A 22,498-nucleotide genomic window follows, 5' to 3' on the forward strand; every position below is an offset into this window, starting at 1 on the left:
CTTTAGAAAGCTAAAAGCTACAATTAGATCTTTCTATGTCTATGAAGCAAAGGCAGACATACTTAAAAATGCCTCACACACATACATACACAATCATTTAACTGTTCTGCATTATTTCCAGATCACTTGTCTGGGTCCAGATCTGTAGGTTTGAGTTATGGGCTTTCACTTTCACACCTGAAATATAGAGATGCTGATTTACCTGAACTGGTTGAGGCAACAACAGAGCCACAATCTGTATTTTTATTTACAACATTCACTTTTGGTCCCACATCAATATTTAACATGGCATACACCTGGTCTGTACAGCCACATGGATAATTGACAACATCTGTCACATATGTAAAAGCAATCAACACAGTAGCTTTACCCTCACACCATCAGTAACCAATCACAGTGGTATCAACTCTAGAGTCTGACTAGTATATCAGTCGGCAAACATAATCAGCTGATCTTACATGTCGGATACATCACACTTGTGTATCTTGAATATGGAAAACATTACAGTACGAAATTCTGAAAAAGAAAAGAAGCTGAGGTAATTTACAAATATTTGTTCAAAGGTTTCTATACAAAACTGAGGTGCCTTATTTGGCAGAGAAAAATATCACAGCTGACCTAATCTATTATGATTTCTATCATCTACAAAATACCTTGTCTGTAGTAGAAATCTTAGCGCTTTTATAACTAAATTTGACAGATCCAGACTAAAAAAAAGTGTAAGTTTATGCATTTGTTTGTAAACATAAATATCAGATGAGATATTTTCAGAGTTAATTTCCTCCGAGATATCAGTATCTTCTAAAATTCATTATCAGCCCCACAAAACTAAAACCATCCAGTCAGATGCCTTTAACCAGGAAGCATTTGATTTGAAGGAGATGAGATTCATTTACAGACAATACCTCTTAAAGCACATCATCACATCAAATTGCCAACCCTTGTTGACATGGTCAAAAAAATCTTGTACGTTGAGCCTTTGAGATTTCAAAGCAGGAAATAACAAGCATCACCAGTTTCTTAGCAGGAAGTCTATATCAACAAACATCCTTGTATACATGTGCCAGTTCCAAGTTCTACCTAGTAGCCTTGTTATTTTGAAACGCTTTCTTCTGCGTCATGCCTCCTCGTGCCCTCAAGTGTCTAAAATTGTTCACTTTTGAGAAAGAAACTCCTAGTAACCCTGATGAGTTGTCTGGTGGGTGTGGCAAGGCATGGTCCATCTTCCTGTATCCCGGGCTGTGGCGTCGTGGTGACCGGCTGGACCGTGTATCTGTGCGCAGCTGGGCTGAATCAGGCTGCAGCATTTGGCCCTGCCAGTAACGGTGTCCTCCTATCACAGGGCCAGCTGCTCGGGTGGGGCGGTGGTAACTTCCCGGTTTGGCAATGACTACTTTAGGTCCTCGCATTCTCGTGTCACGACCTGGAGATCTTGAGGTCTGGAACAACTACAGAAAAAGAGAAAGCAGAGAGACATGAGTCCAGAAAGTCCAGAAGAGTTACACATGGTCTCTATTTGTGAAGCTATGGAGAACTGAGATCCTCCAGTACTAAATTCACACATGGAGTTCCTCAGGGATCAATTCTGGGTCCTTTTCTATTCTCTATCTATTTGCCATGCTTGGTTCAAATATTTTTTTTTTTTTACTTTTTTTTTTTTTAAAGCAAAGGTATTTATGGCATTTTATGCGTTCATTAAAGAGTTGACATATAAAACAAAATGGGGGCACAGTGAGATGGGGAATGACATGCAATGAAGGTCCTGGCCAGATTCAAACTGGGAAATTCCAGTTCATCAGCACTTCAAGCATCTAGGCCTTTTATTCAAATGATGCCATGCATGTGAGCACTCTACTGGTCAGACTCACAGTTAAAATTTGGTTATCACAGAACTTCTTTCAGTCAAACTCAAATAAGAGATTATCATAGATTCAGACTCTGCAGTCATTTTCCCTCTTAAAATATTTATCCTGAATGCAGAAATCTGTGTCACATTTGACAATAGTTTGACATAACATGAATGAAAAGTAATGTCTATGGGAATCGGTGCTACCATTACAGGCTTCAACTTTTCGAATACAATCTAGTTACTATAGCTTGCTAGATTTCACTTCACAGCATGATGGTTCTTCCCAAATGTTGAATGTTGTAAACGAGTACACAGCTTAGCGTTGGTTTTATACCCTGAAATACAAGACCATTACTATGTGGACTTTTGTCCTGCATTTGCTTTTATACATTTATCTGTTAAACTGCACTTATTTCCTCTTTAATCTTTATATTTTATCACACTGTGCATTTCTCGGTCTTATGTCTTTTGAAAAGTGCTATATAAATAAAGTTAATATTATTACTATGTTTTTCTGTATGTAAAGGTTATTGTACAACGGTCCCTGTCTGCTAAGAACATGAGTCATGTGAAAGGAGCATCGATCCTCGCTGCCTATCTGAAGATTCTGCCCTTCATCTTCATCATCCTCCCTGGCATGATCAGCCGAGCTCTCTATCCAGGTGCATACACAAACATGAGGGCAAACGATCACACACCTTTTAATTAGGAAAAGGGCATGACATGTTTAACTGTAAACAAGTACCAGCTTGCTTTGACACCACAGATGATACACACCCTTTTCAGGTGAATTCGTAAAAAGTTGGGAGGAATTATCTGCATCCTACCTGTAAATGGAGAATCACTGAGCTGTGTCCTCTACATGCTCATCAGGCTCCCAGGAATAATGTTTGTCATGAGTCATGACAAACATTATTCCTGGGAGCCTCTGCACTTGTTTTCGCCAGTGATTGCTCATTAAACATTAAAACAGGATTTAAAAGATTTAGACAAGCATTGTGTCTTCATCTACTTCAACATCAGTGTTACATAAAACTGCACCTTACAATTATTTTCATAAATGATTAGTCTTATTATTATTATTTCAGTTAATCTATTAATTATTTAGTTAATAAAATGTGGGAAAATAGTGAAAAATACCTATCCCAATTTCCTGCCACCTTCAGTGATCTCTCCATAGTGCTTATTTTGTCTGACCATCACTCTAAAACTCAAAGATTCAATGAACAATGTTATAAAACAGAAATAAGCACCAAATTCTTAAAAAAAACGAAAGGTGGAACTGGGTATGATTTGGCATTTTTGCTTGAAAAATATCTTAAACTATGAAGCAGTGTAGTAGTGTACTTTTTCTGTTGGTCAATTAACCAACTAATTGTTTCGGGTTAACAATCATTTTTCACATTTAATCTGTTATTTAAATTTACTGTTAAACTGTTTAATTGTTTAGTCTGTAAAATATTAGAAAACATGACTTGGATTGTTGTAAAACAGAAAATGCAGCAAATCCTCACATTTGAGAAGCTGGAACCAGCAAATATAAAGATTCATTGTTTGCCATTATTTTTCTATGACATATTGTTTCAACTATAGAGGAAAAGTTATATTGAAATGAATTACCTCACCTGTCCTATGTGCCTGTGTGGTGAGGGGTGACCTTGTCTGCGGAGCTGCTGTGATTGGCGGATGAGGTCCTTGCTGTCCTCTGGCTGGCTTGGCTCTCGCAGGTCCAGCATGCTCTGGGAGAGGCGGGCCATCATGTTGACTCCATCTCCCTGGCGATGCCCGTGACCTGAACCAGTCGTCACTCCATTTGTCAACAGGTCACTTGGCTCCTGCTGGGAATCATAAAACTCCTCCTCTGACGCCGTGGAAGCGCTTGAAGGATCGTCATTGGCTGCTCGGTCACACATGACCTTGGTGCTGTCTTGGCTGCCGTCTTCGTTGCTGCATGAGTCCCTGCAATCATTCTTTGATGTTATGCGGCCACGACCCTCTCCGGTTCTCTTTTTGCTAGAAGAGCCATCTAGACTTTCCAGTTGGTCCATTTTTACCAGAGTCACCAGTGGTTGGTTAAGCTGCTCTGAGGGAGCAGAGTCAATGACTAAATGCAGTGTGCGGCGTTTGGGAACAGGAGGTGCTGCAGTTTGTGCCTCTGGAGTTTCTTTAGCACTGTCTTTTGGCTGTGAATCAGCAGTTACTTTGGTTGTGTGCGCATTTTTGTGTGTGTCTTGTGCTGGAGGTGTCTTGGGCTGCTGAGGGGCCTCTTTGGAATCTGTTGCATCAGTTTGGCCTTTATTCAGAGTAGTGTGTGTTTTCTCTTTATCCTGTTTTTTGGTTGGACTCACAGGAGTACAGACTTCTGTACTTGTATTCCCAGAGGGATTTTTGGCTTTTCCTGCAGCGTTGGCATCCTGACCTGATGCAGGTCCCCCAGTCTGTGCTGCTAGTGCCAGTGGTGAGCTGAAACGTATAGCCTGGCTGACCTCAAACCTCTCCGACCTCTGTAGGTGAACCCGATTGGCCCGCTTTTCATCCCTGATGTTGATAAAGCCAATCACATCGCTGGGTGGGTCTGGCTCTGGCCAGGTGGGCAGGTATGGAATCAGGTACGCTTTCTCCAGATGGGCTAATCCTGGGTGTATGGGTGGCTCTTCGATAACGCCCTTAAGACGCCCTTTCATCATTTTTAGCCCAGTGGGATTCTGAGAGTTTGAGTTCTTGTTGCTGGAGTTCTGGTCAGAGGAGGCTGGACTTGTGTGGGTTCCTGTGGCAACCAGGGCGTATTTGGGATTGATGAGCTTCCTAGCAACAGCGGCTGACACAGGAGCAGGAGCCGTGTGAGGGATCAGGTCAGGGATTGGTTCGTCTACCAATGGAACCTTGCTGAGAGACACACCTCTGGACGAGAGGTAAAGGTCACGAAACTGTAGGTCAAACGTCTCCACTGCCTGTCCTGTGATCACAGTGATGAGGTTACGGTCCAAACGAGAGGAAGACCAGGTGAAGCTGGAAGAGTAGAGACATGGAAACATAAATTCACAGCAGTGATTCCCCCATTAATGTGCTTGTCTAAAGGGTGCTCACATTTGGAACATTCTGTCTACTAACCAGTTCCTGTTTGTCTATTCTAAATACTTTCTTTCTTGTCATGACTCATAATGAGAAAACCCAAAAACCTAGTGTAATCATGACACCAGACATTTGTAGAATAAAGGATACATTGTTTAATAGATGACAATAACAGTAAACTGTAAAGTCTGTGTGTTGAAGTGAAGGTTTATAATCAGTCTAATTTTCAGAAAGTAGCGATGGAAGGAAAATTTCTGCAAGCAATAGATCTGCTACACTGGTGCAATTGGCGTACAATGCTGTCAGCTTGAATTAATTTTTTAACCACTTGGGAGCTGAGCAAAAAGCTCTAAACTCAACAATGACATATCATCTTATTAAGTTATTATGGTGAACAAATTAGCTAACAGTTGCATATTTACAACCAATCACGTGTAAGCTCTGTTTTGGTCTCCACCAAATACCTGAGGGACATATCTGGCTCTTTCACAGCTAAATGCTCCACTATGTTCACCAGCCAGTCGCAAACTTTGCCAGTTGTTTGGTGCTGGGTTCATAGTGCACAGTTGGTTTATCTGAAACAGTAAAGCTGCATCCAGAAAACCAAAACAGTGAGCTGAAAGACACCAAAACGCTCTGAACAGTGAAAGTGAACTGGGTAATGAGTGATTATTTTCTGTGGCTTCTTCTCTTTAAGTGACCCCCATCACAATAGTCATATGATCAGTTGCCAATTAGTGCACTCAAACAATATGCAAACATACCCAACATGTTGTATAGGACACTGCTCACCTGTATGAACCAGAGATGGCTCTGTCTCCATCGACCAGGAGAAACTTCTGGCTCAGCGAACCACGCACCTTCTGTGCCGACCGTGTGAAGAACTCCACACCTCCACAGCAGCGCACGCGCACATTCTACCCACATACACATACATACAGAGTTAATGCTATGTAAACAAAGGCACTTGGGGATTTAGTAGTTACAGGAGGAGGGATTTTAGTGAACAAAAGGTAAATAAAGGCAACATGAGCACGGAGAGACAGAAAAGAATGTGTTTTCTCATTGCTCAAGAACAGCTCTCTAATACCACCATAACTTCTTGTTGGCTGACTCTACAGGTTAGAGCTTGGACAATCTATGTATGTGCATGCTTGTATGACACACCCTGCGGTGTTTGTCTTCAGCCCTGTGATAAGGGTGTGGTTCCAAGCCGAGCGTTACCTCGTAAGTAAATGTTCTGTGCGAGATCTCACAGCAGACACTAACCATTGGATGTCGTAAAATGCTCATAATGAGACCGGAGACGACAGATAAGAAATAAGTTGAAAGAAGGGGAATATCTGTTGGTTAAAGCAATGAGGAAGGAAGAAAGAGAAATGAAAGAGAAACATGTTACCAAAAGCAAACTGAGCGTGTACATGGTTTATTTAATTGCCTGCAGCATAGGCAGGAATGTGCTTAGTGTCTTTCTGGTTTCCAGACAATTTTTTTTAGAAAATCCCCTGAGAAACAGTAAGTGTTTTCTGTTACTGCCTAGACCAGTTCAGCTCAGATATTGAGCCTATGGCATACAACTTGCTTTTGCACGAACCTTACCAAGGCCTGCGGCAAAAACCTATTAACACCTTGGTCAATCATGTGCCCTCCTTTCAAATAATTCCCGTATAAATAACCTTTTCCTACTATTGTATACTTGTAAAGGATTAGCCAACTAGCTCATCTCCAAATCTAGCTCATCCCCCAGTTTATCAAAACATCATCTGGATGTGTGCATCTGTATACATACCTTTAGGTGTCCACGGTGCATATCGGCTCTGCCACACATGGAAAGAAAGCAGGGGACTGCAGCCATGTCAATAATTATATATACAGGAACTCTGCGTTTGAATGCCGCATCCAGCAGGTCTCGAAAGATATCCACGTCCGTAAACACATCCATCACCACAGCTATTACCTACACACATACACACACAAAAAAACACAGACAGGAAACCACAAAGGGTGTTAGTGTTTCCTGGTCTGTGAGGGTGGGTTTGATTTAAGCTGCTCTTATCAACAATATTAAACTCATTAAACCCTCAAAGGAAGCCAGGCACTTGTAAGATCTGCATTTGAACAATAAATGAAATCCTTAAAGACAGAGATTGTTCTTGCTGCCCTCAAACTAGATGTGCCATAAAAAGACTGCTAGAAACAAAGAGTCTTTTGCAGGGTGGTGATAAAGTGAGAAGTGACTGGATGGTGTGTTCAACAACCCAGCAGTACTGGTGACAGCAGGGTACTCTTCACACAGAGCTGCCTATTCACTCTTCAACTGACCCAGTTTTGAGTTAAAACTGCAGAAATAGAGGTTAGTCCCAAACATGGACAACTTAGTTCACAAACTGAACAAGAAATCAGATCTGAAAAAACTAGTTACTGAACTTTTACATTAGAATAGTTTAATACAGATTGCAAATCGACTTTATTATGATTGCCCTCTTGTCTACTTGCACCCAGTGAGACACGGTCTTGCCAATCACAGAAAAAGAAAACTAGAAAAGGGTAAAAGAACTAGAAGGCTTTGAAGATAAGCTGTAATGCGTAACATTAAATACTCTTTAAAATGCGGGAAAAAACTATACATACAAACCCTGCATAGGGCAGAGTTTGTTTGTAGTTGAGTTCAGTTGAACATTAGCCTTGGAAAAAATGTTGTTTTTGAATATGGATGTGTTGGGTCTGTACTGCAGGTCTCATTAATTGAGGTCTTACTGTTTGTTGCTCTGACCCAGAGCTGAACTAATATATGTTCATGTGCCAGCATTCATGTATGTGAGAGGTAAAGGTTAGAGTTTTGGCATGTAGCATATTCAGTGACGTCAGAGAATTTTTTTCCACTAGCGTGTCAAGATCAGACTTGCTTCATTATAAAAACTTTGTTGAGTGCATGTGTGAGTTGGCACATGTGAGAGAAAAGAAAGGGAAGTAGGTGTGTGAGGAAATACAAAGGGAAATGATCAGATGTAAATGGACAAAAACAAAGTCAAACTCTGACCGAGATAATGGATAAAATTCAATCTAAAAAAGCCAATGTCAGATTATTGATATATGATTTAGCTAAGTATCGCTGTCCGTGTTGTGACAGCAGAAAACTGAAGAGGAAAATCTCTGATCAAAAAATTCATTCTTAATTTGTCAGTGATTTAACATAAAATAATGTAAACAATGATGGTAAACTAGAAGGTTAACAAAAATCACCAAATAACATAATGCAATTTGACACACTTAGGGCAGCAACTAACAATTATTTTTATGCAAATTATTTTCTCGGTTCATAGATCACTATTTTTTTTCTTCTACAATGTCTCAGACCTGACAGTCACATCTTCAGATGCATTGTTTTATACAAAACACTTAAAAATTCATTTTTATCATGTATGACAGAGAAAACAAAAACCTAATACTGGAAAACCTGGAATCAGAGAAAGTATGGGATGTTTGACTGAAAAGATTACAAAAACCAACAGACAATATTTTTCTATTAATTGACTAATTGATTAATCAACTGATTAATTCAAGTAGCTTAAAATGGAAAGTACTTCTAATTTGTACTTGAGTAAGTGCACCATTTCCACCACTGGTTTCTGTTTTTCTTTATCTCTGGGTTGTTTGTGTTATTTTCTGTTTGATTTGCTGGAGATTGCCTGAACTTTCTCATACACCACCAATTGGGTTACCACCATCATCATCATCATCACCACCACCATCACCACCATGACCCTCATCCTCATCCTCTTCTCCCACCTTCTGCGCTGAAGCAATGCTCTTCCGCACCACCTCCTTGATGTGCGTGTGCCCCTCAGTTGGAGGCTGGGTGTACACGGTCACCCGCGTCACCCCTCGGTAAGAAATGCAGTCGGGCCACCCCAGGTCCAGCTCAGCCACTGAGGCCTCAGATCTGTCTGGCCAGTACTGGAGCGACACCTCGCCGTCTCCACCTTCTTCCGCAGATCCTGGGGTGATGTTCCCCGGGCCTGGCGTCTCTGATTTCTGGTGATGCTCGTGCCCGGGCCGGTAGGCCTCCGCTGTGTGTGCAATCCGCTCCAGCTCCGGTTCTGAGAGGAACTCCCGGACGCCATTCTTGCGGGTGTAGTCCGTGAAGGCGTCGCGGCCCTTGGTGACGAGAGCCTCGAGCGCAAGCCGTTGGTCCTCGCTGTAGAAAAACTCCGGTTTGCTCTCGCTCACGCGCAAGTTGACGTGGTGATCGTCCAGACACTGGATCTGAGACAGCGCCATGGCCTCAGTTTATCCACCGGTCACTAAACAGTTAAGTACTGAAACCACTCTGACCCAGTTTCGACTCGTCGGTCCGAAGGGTCAAACGTCAAAAGAGTGCGATCTGTCATTACGGTCCATAACGTGTCCGCGTGACCTGGGCCCGTGAAGTGAGATCCTCCGGTGGAAAACGATTTTCATCTGATGGAAATGAACCGCTAGAAGAGTGGCTCAGAAAGAGGCTCCACCTCAGCCCAGATATCAGGTTACTCAAACACTCAGGTGTTGTTAGAACAAAGCTCGCCCCCGCCCAGCACCACGCCTTTTCACCTGACAGGGGCCGGGTAACTGCAGAGGCGACCCGGTTCAGCTGCTCTAGCCGCGGGGCCCGGCAGACATGGAGGCAGCAGGCAGCTGTCTGGGTGGATGAGTGTGTCTGTGTGTCTGCCAGTGAGTCAAGCCAAAGCGGAACATGTACTTGAGATAGAGAATTACGATCATTAATCCTGCTTTGAAAGTGTTGAAACAGAGTGTGACTCAGTTTAACTGTTGCGCTGACGAGACACTTTTCCTCTTTGTTTGTTGGAGTCTGACAGAAGCGGCTCACAGCTGCTCGAAAACGGCAACTGTTGAGTTCAGCGTGAGACAAAAAAGTCGTAAATTTCACTAACGTGGCACATGCGAGTCCAAACTTTCACGGGGTTCCGAGTTCACCGCGGTTTAACTTTTCTCGTTTTCCTTGAAAACGTCCCTCCAGGCTTAAGGTCCAGTAGAGCAGTGTGCTGGAGCTGCCGGTCAGTGTCTCACCCTGGAATTCGGCAACGGAAGCTCAGCTACCGGGGGCAGAAAGGCGGAGTGTCCGGTAGTTGGTTAGGAAAGTGGGTTTAAACTCCACCCTCCTGTCTGGATAGAAGGAGAGAAACCTTGTTTTTCTTCCAGACCCTTACGAAAGACAGTGAAATAACTAACCCAGTATGTTTTACCGGCACTACGGGACTCAATTATGGTATTAGATAGAATTTATAAGGAAGATGATGTAATCCAGAGCACATGGGCAAAGGGGTACTCGGCTTTTTGCCATTTGGTGTAATTGCTGGACAATGATGTGTCACTGAATGGTCTGCTGGTATTTCCGGTGATAAAACACTGTGGGAAATAACGAATGTCTGAGTCAGTTCTAATATAGTTCAAGACTAAAAGGAGGTCAGTTTTAGGTGTTCCTATATGGAGAACCAACACACAGAAAAGTGACCCTTACTGTTAGTCCACTTTTTGCCAACTAACAGATCTGATGTTAATGTTTCTGTGTTTCTAATGTGTAATTCAATGTCAGTGTAATTCTAAGGCAAGGCAAGTTTATTCAACCACAAGGCTATTCAAAGAGTAAAATAAAGTAGGCTGCAGAGTGGAGTTTACAAATTTAATGTAGTAACCCAGGGAAAAAAGTGATGAAGGCCACTTTTCTAATGTGCCATGATAGCGATTTGTACAGGCACATAGTGAACAAAGGATGAATGTGGTCATACAGACTGTGCCATTTATTTTTTTTTGTAGGCTATCGCCTGCATATTTCATACTTCAACACATCTAAAATACATAAAACATTGGCTATATTAGAATTATGCCTGCCAAAGGAAGCCATTCTTTGTGAAATCTAAGTTGGAAGAATATAATAATATAATCAAATAAAAAGTATCTAGTTAAGATACTTTCACTGCAAAATAAGGTTTTGTTTTTCGACGACCTACATTCATACTGAAGTAAATTTTACCCCAGTTCGTTTGCCTGTTCTTTAGCAGAAATTAGAGACAACATGAATTCTGCATTAGCTAAGTATTTAGTTTCGTGTGAATGATATTGGACTGTCCTCATGTTTCAGACACTGTTGGATGTGTGGACCCTGAGGAGTGTGTGCGAGTGTGTGGAGCTGAGGTAGGATGCTCCAACATCGCTTTTCCCAAACTGGTCATTGAACTCATGCCGAGCGGTGAGAATACTGCAGATTTTTTATGTTTTAATATGTGTCAATGTGTGATAAGTTTTTTGTAATTTTTCCCCTGCATGCATCTGTGTGTGTATTACAGGCTTGCGGGGGCTTATGATAGCAGTAATGATGGCAGCTCTGATGTCGTCACTGACCTCCATCTTCAACAGCAGCTCCACACTCTTCACCATGGACATCTGGAAGAAACATCGCCCACAAGCCACGGAGAAAGAGCTGCTACTGGTCGGCAGGTATATTACACAGGGTGGCCCGGTGGTCAGACAACATTCATTGTGCTTTAGTGTCCTTGAGCAGGACTTTAAAGCCCTCTCAGTGCTGTGGAGGGTGAAATGTTGACACTAGGACCGATAAAGAGAAGCTTGTTTGTAGAGAAAGTGAGACAGATGTGCTGCACGTGTTTTCTTGCAGGATTGTGACCGTGATCTTGGTGGTGGTGAGTGTGGTGTGGATCCCCATCCTACAGTCGGCCAACAGTGGCCAGCTGTATGTTTACATCCAGTCTGTGACGAGCTACCTTGCTCCACCGGTCACTGCTGTTTTCACTCTGGCTGTCTTCTGGAAGAGAACAAATGAGCAGGTACATAACTCACACAAAACCACATGCATGAGTATTTCCATTGGGGCTACAACTTCTGATCATTTTGTTATCTATTAATCTGACTTTTCTATTCATCAATTCATGGTTTTACCAATAAAATGTCAGAAAACAGCAAAAAAAAAAATTGTCCACCACAACTTTCCAGAGCCTATGTCTTCAAATTACTTGTTTTGTATGATCAACAGTCCAAAACCCAAATATATTTAATTATATGAGCGAAAAAAATGTTTGGCAGTTTTACATCAAATTACTCAGCAGAACATTCTGAAGTTTTGATGTTTTCCTCTTTGCACTGTTTGTCCTTTCTCCTACACCATACTGGTGTGCAGTTTTATTAGTCTCACATGGGATCCAGCTAAGTGCAAACATCCCTCACTGCTTGGTGCAGAGTCTTGTGTGTGTGTGTGTGTGTGGTGTGTGTGTGTGTGTGTGTGGTGTGTGTGTGTGTTGTGAAGTGTATTGTTTATTATTTCCTCTTATAAGGCTGGAATGAGCATGCTGCTCTTTCACTGCAATAAATGAAAGTGATTGTTATCAGACAGAAACAGAGTGCAAGTGAGGGAAAGTGTGATAATTAGAAGATAAAGATTATAAAGTTGGATAAAAGACATAACAGTGGTTTAGTAGGAGTCTGGATCAGCCAAGAGCTAAAAACACATGTTGAAAGACTGAAATACTTAAACTGCAAGTAAAGACTAGTCTGCTGGATAGTCAAGATCACTGTTTATTACAACATGTCCTGGGTGTGTCTCCACTCTGCTGGAACGCTGTTCAACCAGTGAAATGAAGAGGATTTTATCAGGTCTTTTTAGATTGAAAGGTCTTTATTCCCCTTTACTGTAATGTAAATTACTTCTATCCAACTCTGAATGACACAGATACAGTGTCTGCTTTATATTACATTCCACTTTTATTACAATGAGTTTACAAATCATTTGCCTGGGGATACTATATGAGTTGGCAACAGCCCAGAAAATACTGATCTGGGAATTTGCAGGTCAAAGGACGTCGTTGTTATATAAAATCAGTGCTAGTGGTGTGGAAAGCAATGTCAATCTGTCAGTTGGTCTTTTCAACACTTTGGTCTAGACCTAAGTATATCAACCACTGGATGGATTTTTATAAAATGTAGTATTGACTTTCATGTTCGCCATAGGACATTTTTTTTAGACTGAGAAAAGACCAAAGCCATGCTGACAGGAGGAGTTATAAAATGTCACAGCCATCCATTGCTGTTTGATGCTACCATTTCAAATTAAGACCTATTAAAATAAAAGGATATGCAGAAGGGTCAACAGCCCTGTTACATAAGAGGTGTGAGCTTTTTATTTGTTCAGTGAAACACAGTGAGATAATCGCTTTAAGAATCTAAATGGTGTTGACTCATGGGGTCAAAGGGAACATGTCACTGCACAGGATGTGTCACACGCTGACACTGTGGAGAGTAAACTCATTTCGTGAGAATATGATGTACTCTTTGAACCAGAGCTGCAATTGTAACTCATAAAAACATTAGTAAACCCTGTAATTAGTGTGATTATGTCTATAACACATGTCATCTTATGTATTCATCTCTATCTTCCTTTGTATAAAAACATTTTAGGATTTTTTAAAACAAAACCAACAAAAACATATGTGCGTTTAGATTTATATGAACTAAAACCAGAAAAACAGATCATTTCACAATAGTTGGCAATGTAACAACAAAAAAAACCTTACCTTAAATGATTTTGTTCACCTGTAGAAAAATAGATCAAAGAGAAAAATGGTTTACAGTAACGAGCATAAGGAAGGAGAAGAGAGAGAGAGAGAGAGAGGAGGAAAAGTGAGAAAATATGATGAGAAGTGACAAGGTGACCTCTTGTGCATTAAGTCGAACTGCACAGATCACATTCTTTGGTGAAGGTTGAAAAGAGAAAGAGACAGATGTTGATTGGTGCCAGTGCACTTGTGTCTAAATATGTGGCAGGACAAAGAAGACAAAATTATAATGGTGGGAAAGTGAGAGCATTATGAGCCCGGACACTCCCAGGTGTGACCCAGGGCTGCTCTGTGCATTAGACTGACATTTATATACACTTCAGGAAGGCATGTAATGTCATCTGTATGTGTTTATGTGTGTGTGTTTTCAGGGTGCATTCTGGGGCCTGATGGTTGGTTTGGTGGTGGGTGTGTGTAGGATGGTGCTGGAGTTTGCTTTCCCTCCTCCCAGATGTGGCATTGTGGATTCTGCACCTGCAGTGCTGCGCGGCGTCCACTACCTCCACTTCGCCATACTGCTCTGTGGGCTCACTGCTATCGTGGTTACTATAGTATCACTGCTTACACCCCCACCCAGCCCTGAACAGGTGTGTACACATAGATACAGTAAACAACAGCTCTCTTAGGGAGGTAAAGCTTATCGTAGTGGTTTTTCTGTGGATACACCTGTCATGTTATCTACTGAAAATAAAACAGATGAATCTGAGGTTAAGGAACAGGCAGCTGAGCATTCGAGAGCAGATTATGTGAAGGGTGGCTTCTTAAAGGACAGTCAAAGAGGCCATGCCTATCTAAATCCAAAGGATCAATGACCGACTACAGAGAACAGTAGAAGTATTAAAGTACAGTAGAGGTTTTGTTGCACACAATAGAATGCCGCACCAAATGTTTCATATGTCAAGGCTCGCTATTTTAGGTTACCCATGAGTCACAGCCGACATTACTTTAACCTATGTATGAACTCAAAACCCGCTCTGGTAATTAAAAAAAAAAAATGTCATAACATATTTCAAGAGAATTACCAGATGCTAATTAGTCTGCTTAACCTCGCCCGTAAAACAGTGCACATCAATCCATAACATCACATGTAGAAACTATGCTCGCCACAATTATCTGTAATGTCTCTTATCCAAACAGACAACTGATGTCAATGCACTTTATGTTCACCAAAAATGCAGATAAGCTAAAGTTTTATATAAGTGATTTTCTCTGGTGAATTTTGTTACATAAAAATCTAATCCTTGCTGACTGTGTTGTCTATGGTGAAGAATCATTGCCCAGAATAAACGTCAAGAATAAAACTGAATTACACAAAGAAATAAAACTCAACAGCCAAATATAATTGTTATACCAGATGTGTAAAAAAAAAAAAAAAAAAAATGCTTGCATGATATCACACAGTTCATACTTCACACTGGCCTGACTGTTTTGCTTGAAATTAGCATGACATTTAACCTATAAAACCACCATCATGCACCATGAAAATAAATAAATACAGTTCATCACTGATGGAATAGTTCAATATTCTGGGAAATATGCAAATTTTCTTTCTTGCGGAGAATTAAATGAGAAGATTGATACCACTCCCATGTCAGTCTTAAATATGAAGCTACACCCAGCAGTGCGTTACCTTAGCATCACATAAAGACTGAGAGCAGGAGGAACCAGCCTGGCTCTGTTCAAATGTAAGAAAATTCACCTCTAAAGCTCACTAATTAACATCTCATTTATATTTCTAGCTGAAGATAGGAGTTTTGTTACCCTAAGTGAGCCTGGCTAGCTGTTTCCCTCTTTTTCCAGTCTTTGTGTTACGCTAAGCTAACAGATTGATGGCTCCAGCTTCATGTTTACCATACACGCATGAGAGCGGTATCGATCTTCTCATCTAACTCTGTAAGAAAGCAAATAAGCATACGTCCCACAATGGATATTGTCGATAAGGACACTCAGCCTCTCTACATTTATCTTTGGTTGTGTTTATGCCAAAATGTACTGCCTAGTTAGTGAATTACATTTGGTTGCATTGCCTCCCTCTCCTCTCCCAGGTGTGTAACCTGACCTGGTGGACAATAACTGAAGAGCCACAAAGAGAAATTCCTCTACAGAAAGTGTCCTCTGTCAGCCACCGTATCTCCCAGGGTGAGAGTCTGGATATTCACAGCACTGAAAATAAAACCAGCCATCATATGATAGATAGTCATCTACACACACACACACACACACACACACATGCTGCTATAGTTATTGTTTCAGTAACTTCCTGTATCTGCTCTGTGCGTGTGATGTTGCAGGCTCTGAGCCAGCTCGACGGATGACATGTGGTCAGGGGGTAGGTTCCTGTATTGCAGCAGTGCGGCGATCAGGAGAGACTCCAGCTCCCAGAGTTCCCAGTGTGAGAGAGAGTGTGTTCTGGTCCAGGTTCTGCTGTGCTAATGCACTCCTGCTGATCAGCATTAACATTTTTCTCTATGCATACTTTGCCTGAGTGGAGAATCACATTTAACATCCTGCCTCACAAGGCTGCACAAACCTCTAAATTTATTTTCTTCAACAGCAAATGCTGAGACATTCTTTTATCTGCATCTGGATCCACATCTGCAACAAATTACACATAATGACTGACAATAATAGAATACACATGTCATACTTTTTTATTCAAGTAAGTCCAAAATTTCATGAGAAAATGGTGAAAATGTGCAAAAAGGCCCCTTGTCACAATGTTTTTAAATCATTAGCAGCTCAGGCTGTGTTCAGTGTTGTCCTTTAGAATCACTTCATTAGACATACAGTGATTCTACTTATGTGTTTGATGTTATGTTTATTATTTTAACACTGCCCCCACTATAGGATTTCAGGTTGTTCTACTTGTTGTAATCTAAATTTAAAGTCTCAGGAGGGTATTGTACCAATTACAATGAAGCTTGTGGCTTGTAACAAGCTAACATGAATGTGCAGTTAGTGCTTGATGCACATCATATCTTGTACCTAAAGCTTACAAAATATATAGTAAGATAATATAGTACATCTGTGTGGGTTAGGTTGTATGTTCCATTTCATTTATAATTTAGATGTTTAATGGTAATTATATAGTTTTGTTGATGGCCTTATATCTGTCAAGTAAGGTTTTTGTGAACCTTCAGTTATTGTTCTAGTGTTCTTTCATGCTGTTAAGCTTATTTTAATTAATATAAATCAGAATTTCTCAACCTTTTCTTGTCCATTACAAATTCTCATGACTCCAGCTATTAGAGTTTTTAAGTTGTCATCACATTCATAACTCAAAATGCATCAAAATTATATTGAAATAATGAGAAGATTTATATTTATTTTTCTATTACAAATTTATCAGTGTTGAAAATCGCCTCCAGCTCCGGTCTACTTGACAACAAGGGGCATCAAGGCTGAGAAACTCTAATAATAATGTCTATGTTGCTGTGCATTCATTTTTTTATTGGTGAAATTCATTAAGAAGTATTGAGAAGCACAAATTGTTGGATGTGAAGATCCTCATGTCAGTCAAGGGACAAAATATCTTGACAACTTGCCCCTCAAAGGTTTTTTTCTTGTGATATTGCTAATAAATGTAAAGATATATGCATCAAAGCTACACGTGTTTGTCCACAAATGCAGGTTACAGTATTTATAACCAGATGATGTCACTCTTTATTTGGTTTCTGTACAGTTTTCTTACTACATGGGGAGGTTAGGGGCATGGACAAGATGTTAAAACAAAGTGAACATAAAGTTCAATTTTTCAGTCATATTCAGTACAGACTGTTTGAGAAAGGAGGAAGTTAGGGCCCAAAAAACAACAAAGGCTCACTCTAGGGCAACGATTCTTATCATTTTTGGTTCACTGATTAGTCGGAAAAACATGAAACCCACAGAACCCAAAGTGCCATCTTTGAATTGCATGTTTTGTATGATCAGCAGTCCACAAGCCAAGGCTTTCAGTTATAATGACATAAAACAAAGGAAAGCAGCAAATGCCCACATATGAGCAGCTGAAACTGGCAAATATTTGTCTTTTTGCTTGATAACTGACTTAAATGATTAAAATCCCTGAAAAGCTTCTTTCAAATCTTAATAATTCTGTACCATTAAGTATTTAGGAATAAATCAACAAAAATTATAGTAAAAAAAACAAACATTTTTGGGCATTATTTATTAACAGTTTAACACAGTTAAGGTCCAGTCACAGCAGTATTTAGATCAGTGGAATCAGAGGATTCACATGCAACAGCAAAGCAAATCCATGCAAATTTTTGTCATGAAATACAACTTTCGTGAAGTGAAGATTTGTGCTGTTAAACAGAGACTAAAAATGGAAAAGCTATTGTAGCTTATTATTACACATGCATCATATGAGACAGGAGTCGATGGTACTAATTTATCTTTTGAATAAACTCTGAACTTTTTTGTCCTGCTAGTGAGCTAGCTAACAAGCTTGTTAACTGATTGTTGACCCTTTGCCCTCTTCAGTAACTCTTTACAACATGAAACGGTGTTCAGTCCTGATAACAAACTACCAGGGGGAGAAATGGTCCAGTACAAAAAAAAAAGAAAGAAAGAGAGAAGATCGTAGAGCTGTTGTGCTTGAGTTGAGCTAGCATTGTAGGAGTTAGCTCGCTAGCTACAGTACCAACTAGCCCTGCGAACAGTTACTACAAAACAAAGCTCCTGGAATGACGTAAATATCCATATAGGTAACACTCCCCCATATTTAGCATTTATTAGCAATTTATAAATATTTAATAAATGGTTTATACCACACTATAATGTATTTATACAGAGCTATAAGGACATTTATGGGTGTTTATTCATTTGTCAGCAATTATAACTTTGAGTAAGACATATTATTACAGGTTTACTTGTTTTAGTAGTTATAGTTGTTGGCAGCTACATTCATAAATATGCCTACATTAAAGTGTGTTGTAAACCATTTATGAAACGTTTGTGTACCACTTATAAATGCTAAATAGAGAGATTTAAAATGAAGTGTTACCATATAGACATACAAGCACATAATATCGTTCCACTTTAAACCAGTGAGAAGAGCGCAGAGGAAAACAGACATGAAGAAATGTCTCATGTTAAATAACCAAACTGTGCTAACTTTTGCTGAAAATACAGTCTCCTGGTAAGGTCCCATAGCTCAAAATAAGAAGCTGATTGAGAAAATAAGTTTTCAGGGCCTTTAATCTGTAGTGAAAATTTCTGTTGATTAATCAATTATTGAACCAGTTGTTTCAGCTCTAGTTCAATCATTGGATTAGTACGGTAAATCACTACAGCTCGATAGGTCAGTGTCAGTGGTACACCTGTTGGACGTATTCTCGTGGAAAGATTCCTACTCGGCCTCGACAGCGCCCTCTCCAGGTCAGTGAACTAGAGCAGTCCAACAGGTCAATGATATCGCCACGCAGGAAGTGGAGGTGGGCGGTTTGAGGCGGGGTATAATCGCAGAGGGCATGAGCCAGACGAGGTTTCTAAACAAAGAGAGCAGAGCCATGACATCAGACAAACAGCTGCGTGTTTAACAGAAGCTGAAGAGGTTTGTTTGATGATTTGTCATACCCCCAAAACTGGCTCCAGCAGACGGGTGGAGGTTTCTCTCTCCGGGTGAGAGGGGTGAGAGTAGAGGCGGGGCGAGAGGAGGGACTCCTGAGAGCTGCTTTTATAAGGGTTAGGGTAGGGGTTACATCCAGGGTGGGACAGCAGGCGAGGTGATGAGGGAAGGTCTCTGAGGCAGACCACTCTCTCCATGGCGATGCTGTGAGTTCTGTAGAAATCCACCAGGCGGTTCAGGGAGCAAAACGACTCGTCCCAGATGCAGTACTGACCGCCCCCCTCCAGGACTCGGAAATGTTCCACCCTGTCACCGTAGCTGCAGAACGAGCGTGGTGGATAGAAGAAAAGTGAGAGGGGTTGGGCAGGTATGCATGCATGCTCCTTTTTTGCTCCAACACCTGCTACTGCTTCATTCCTTGGCCTGTGTCTTTGTTTAGGAATTCACACAGGTGTATTCTGCATTCTCCTGTCAGTGTAACAAATTAACTAACCTCTGTATGTGCAGGAGCTTCTCCAAAGTCGCCACAGAATTTCTCACTAGCAACAAACTCGCATCAGTCTGCTCTGAGCAGGGGAACTATGAGCAATTGTGTCATTGAAGATAGAGGCAACAATCAAAGGGGGTTTAATATAGAGAGCTGAAACAATGAATGGATCAGTTGATCGACAGAAAAATAAAGTATTTTGATTATTAAAAAAAAGAGTAAACAATAAATCAATTAATCTAATAATGATTACCAGATCAATCAGTAATGACAAAAATACAGTATAAGTAAAACATTGTAGGACAGTTGATCATCTCGTCAACACGATCGTCGTTCATACTAAGCTGTTTAGAATTAGTGTTTATAATGGAAATGACCTAGATTGGGATAGACTGTGATTGGTGTGCACGCCGCAGGTGTAAACATGATGGATGCATATTTAGAGGTTTGGCTTCTATCTCACTAAATACACTGCAGTGTTAAGCTTAATTCCCACCTGCCGTTTACCAACTGAAAAACTCTTAGGAACTTTCCTTGAACATTATCTCTCTCTGCTGTTCACTTTGAGGATTACACTGTGTGGTTGTGTTGTGTTAGTGTCTGCCTGTGTGTGTGTGTGTGTGTGTGTGTGTGTGTGTGTGTGTGTGTGTGTGTGTATGTATGTATATATGCTACTAAATTAAATACACCTCATAACTCTCGGCCCCTGCAGGCAGACAGATGTGCCTTAAAACATTACTGTGTGCGCGCTATGGTCACGTATGTCTGTGGCATGTGTCAGTTGCGTAATGTACCTGTGTTTAATTAAAGACTGTGTAGTATTACATAATGCCCTGATTATTATTGAACACATTTCATTTTCCCTCAATGATTAAATGTGTCCCACGTCAATTTGCTGACCCAAATTACACTTCCTCCTCTATCCCCACACGCACACACACACACACGCACACACACACAGAAACACTGACTGTCTGCGTGGCTGTGATATTTTTAGCAGTTTTCGTAGAACATATTTAAATAGTCTGTCTCTCCCCTCTGCACACACACTCAAAGACACGTGGTTGCTATAACTTGCTAATGTGCTCAGTGTGATGGAAAACAAACATCCCACTACACACATAATGCAACAAGGAGACGCTGCTGCCTGTGTGTTTCATGCAGCACTTCTGGCTGTATAGTTAAGTCCATCAGCAAGGTGTAAAACTGTCTCTTGGTTTTAAAAGGTCTGACCCAGGAGCACATGCCTATCTCTATGGTTATAAAGCAGAGCGAGGGAGGGGTGGCTCAAAGGGAATTACAGCAGCACAGCAGATTCAACACATGCAAATATAACTGCTGCATCACATCATACAAACATTTTGCATCTCATTAAAATGAAATGATGCCAATAGAGATGTTAGGTCAGTCTGCAGCATGAGATTTGACTCGACTCTGTTAGACTAATATCTCATCCTGAACAAGGATGACATATGTCTTTGCATATGTGGTGCTTTCACTGACCTAACGGAGACAGAAAAGTCTCCTGGAGCGGATTCACTCTCCCTCACCAGGAACACTCCAGTGTCCTGCCAGCGGAGACGCTGCTCAGCCTCAAGTCTCGACACCCGTCCCGCAAACCACCTATGAGAACACACACACAAGCATGTAAAGTACACCCTCCACTGCAGCTAGTACATTTGGAGAATTACAGTGTATTCATGCTGCTCTTTAAACTGACATAAGCACGAGGAGCTTGTTATTTAAAAATCAAGTCAGTTAGGTACATCAGTGCTTCCAGGGACACTTTTCTACAAATGAAATGTGGATTATTTTAACCTCTTTTGATATCTAAAAATGTTTTAGGGTAAAAAATTCTAAACAATCTAATGGAAGAATAATTTGTTGGTTGAACACTGAGACCACAACCTGTGATGAGGGGTCACAAGCCATAAAAGGGTCAGGGACCACTGATGTAAAAAGGTTCTAATAATTAGAGCAAACCTTTTAAATAAATTCACAGAATGAATGCAAGTATTTTTATTCTAAATGGATTTTATTTTTAAATGGTACAACATAAGAGGACAAATTCGTTCTTTACGTATGAGGAAGGAGGGAAATGTAGTTTTCGGGCACATAGCCACGCTTCCCCTGGATCTCAGCTGTGAACCAGCAAGAATCATCCTCCATTTCTGTCACCTGCAACACACATGCACAATTATTCTTGCTGTGTAAACATGGAGCCTTTGTGTTACATTTGGCAAATTTCAAACTTAACAACCTCAACACACACACACACACACACACACACACACACACACACACACACACACACACACACACACACACACACACACACACACACACACACACACACACACACACACACACACACACACACACACACACACACACACACACACACACACACAAGTACCTTGATCATGTCCCCTTTGTGAAAACTGATCTCGTCTGTTTCTGATGCTGTAAAAGAGAAAAGAGCCACCGCCTCCATGCTGAACAGAGCGAGTAGAGTCCGCCACGAAAGTAGTTTCACCTCATGAATGAAGAGAGCGAGAGTACAGCTGTGTGAGTAGAGCACAGCAGGATGATAAGACTGTTACAGGATGAGATAATCAGTGTGTGTGTATGTGTGTGTGTGTGTGTGTGCAGTCGTTGACATCCTGCTCATTAGTTAATGAGGAGAGTTTTCTCTGCGCGTGTGTCCCTCTGTTCTTCCATGTGACCGAGTTAGACAGAGAGAGTGTGTGAACACGTGGAGGAAGTGCCCTCCATCTCCACCTCCATCTCCACCTATGACGTCTACACACTTTAGAGCTGTAATGAAGCATTTCCACCTGGGAAATCAGTGACAGCCGACGGTAGAAAGCGGAAGAGACAGAGGAGAGAGAGATGAA

The 22,498-nt window shown here is 41.0% G+C and overlaps 3 protein-coding genes across 13 annotated transcripts in view; 1 reads left to right on the top strand and 2 right to left on the bottom strand.

Annotated features, from left to right (window-relative positions):
* The window catches only part of slc5a10 (solute carrier family 5 member 10), a 29,561-nt gene extending 12,413 nt beyond the window's left edge, over nucleotides 1-17,148 (top strand). For all 10 annotated transcript variants that reach the window (XM_056371775.1, XM_056371782.1, XM_056371781.1 and 7 more), the window contains 7 exons: nucleotides 2,376-2,511; nucleotides 11,061-11,168; nucleotides 11,266-11,416; nucleotides 11,595-11,763; nucleotides 13,917-14,132; nucleotides 15,591-15,684; nucleotides 15,837-17,148. In XM_056371775.1, coding sequence (XP_056227750.1) covers nucleotides 2,376-2,511; nucleotides 11,061-11,168; nucleotides 11,266-11,416; nucleotides 11,595-11,763; nucleotides 13,917-14,132; nucleotides 15,591-15,684; nucleotides 15,837-16,030 — 1,068 coding nt within the window. In that variant the 3' untranslated portion in view covers nucleotides 16,031-17,148. The remainder of the gene's footprint in view (nucleotides 1-2,375; nucleotides 2,512-11,060; nucleotides 11,169-11,265; nucleotides 11,417-11,594; nucleotides 11,764-13,916; nucleotides 14,133-15,590; nucleotides 15,685-15,836) is intronic.
* On the bottom strand, nucleotides 230-9,471 carry LOC130166277 (protein FAM83G). 2 transcript variants are annotated; one of them, XM_056371771.1, is made up of 5 exons: nucleotides 8,711-9,471; nucleotides 6,711-6,878; nucleotides 5,714-5,838; nucleotides 3,475-4,858; nucleotides 230-1,448 (listed from the first exon to the last, which is right to left on the bottom strand). In XM_056371771.1, exons 1-5 carry the CDS (start codon nucleotides 9,200-9,202, stop codon nucleotides 1,077-1,079), a joined length of 2,541 nt encoding a protein of 846 aa, XP_056227746.1. In that variant the 5' UTR covers nucleotides 9,203-9,471; the 3' UTR covers nucleotides 230-1,076. The 2 variants fall into 2 exon arrangements, with proteins under 2 accessions (XP_056227746.1, XP_056227747.1); XM_056371772.1 differs by having other exon boundaries at nucleotides 1,248-1,448; nucleotides 3,470-4,858.
* Nucleotides 17,149-17,223: 75 nt separating the features above from the next.
* Nucleotides 17,224-22,498, bottom strand: LOC130166281 (GRB2-related adapter protein-like). Its single transcript, XM_056371787.1, has 5 exons — nucleotides 22,018-22,498; nucleotides 21,682-21,779; nucleotides 21,105-21,224; nucleotides 19,123-19,432; nucleotides 17,224-19,034 (listed from the first exon to the last, which is right to left on the bottom strand). Exons 1-5 carry the CDS (start codon nucleotides 22,093-22,095, stop codon nucleotides 18,855-18,857), a joined length of 786 nt encoding a protein of 261 aa, XP_056227762.1. The 5' UTR covers nucleotides 22,096-22,498; the 3' UTR covers nucleotides 17,224-18,854.

This window comes from Seriola aureovittata, chromosome 3, assembly GCF_021018895.1.
Source record: "Seriola aureovittata isolate HTS-2021-v1 ecotype China chromosome 3, ASM2101889v1, whole genome shotgun sequence".
Taxonomy (NCBI): Eukaryota; Metazoa; Chordata; class Actinopteri; order Carangiformes; family Carangidae; genus Seriola; species Seriola aureovittata.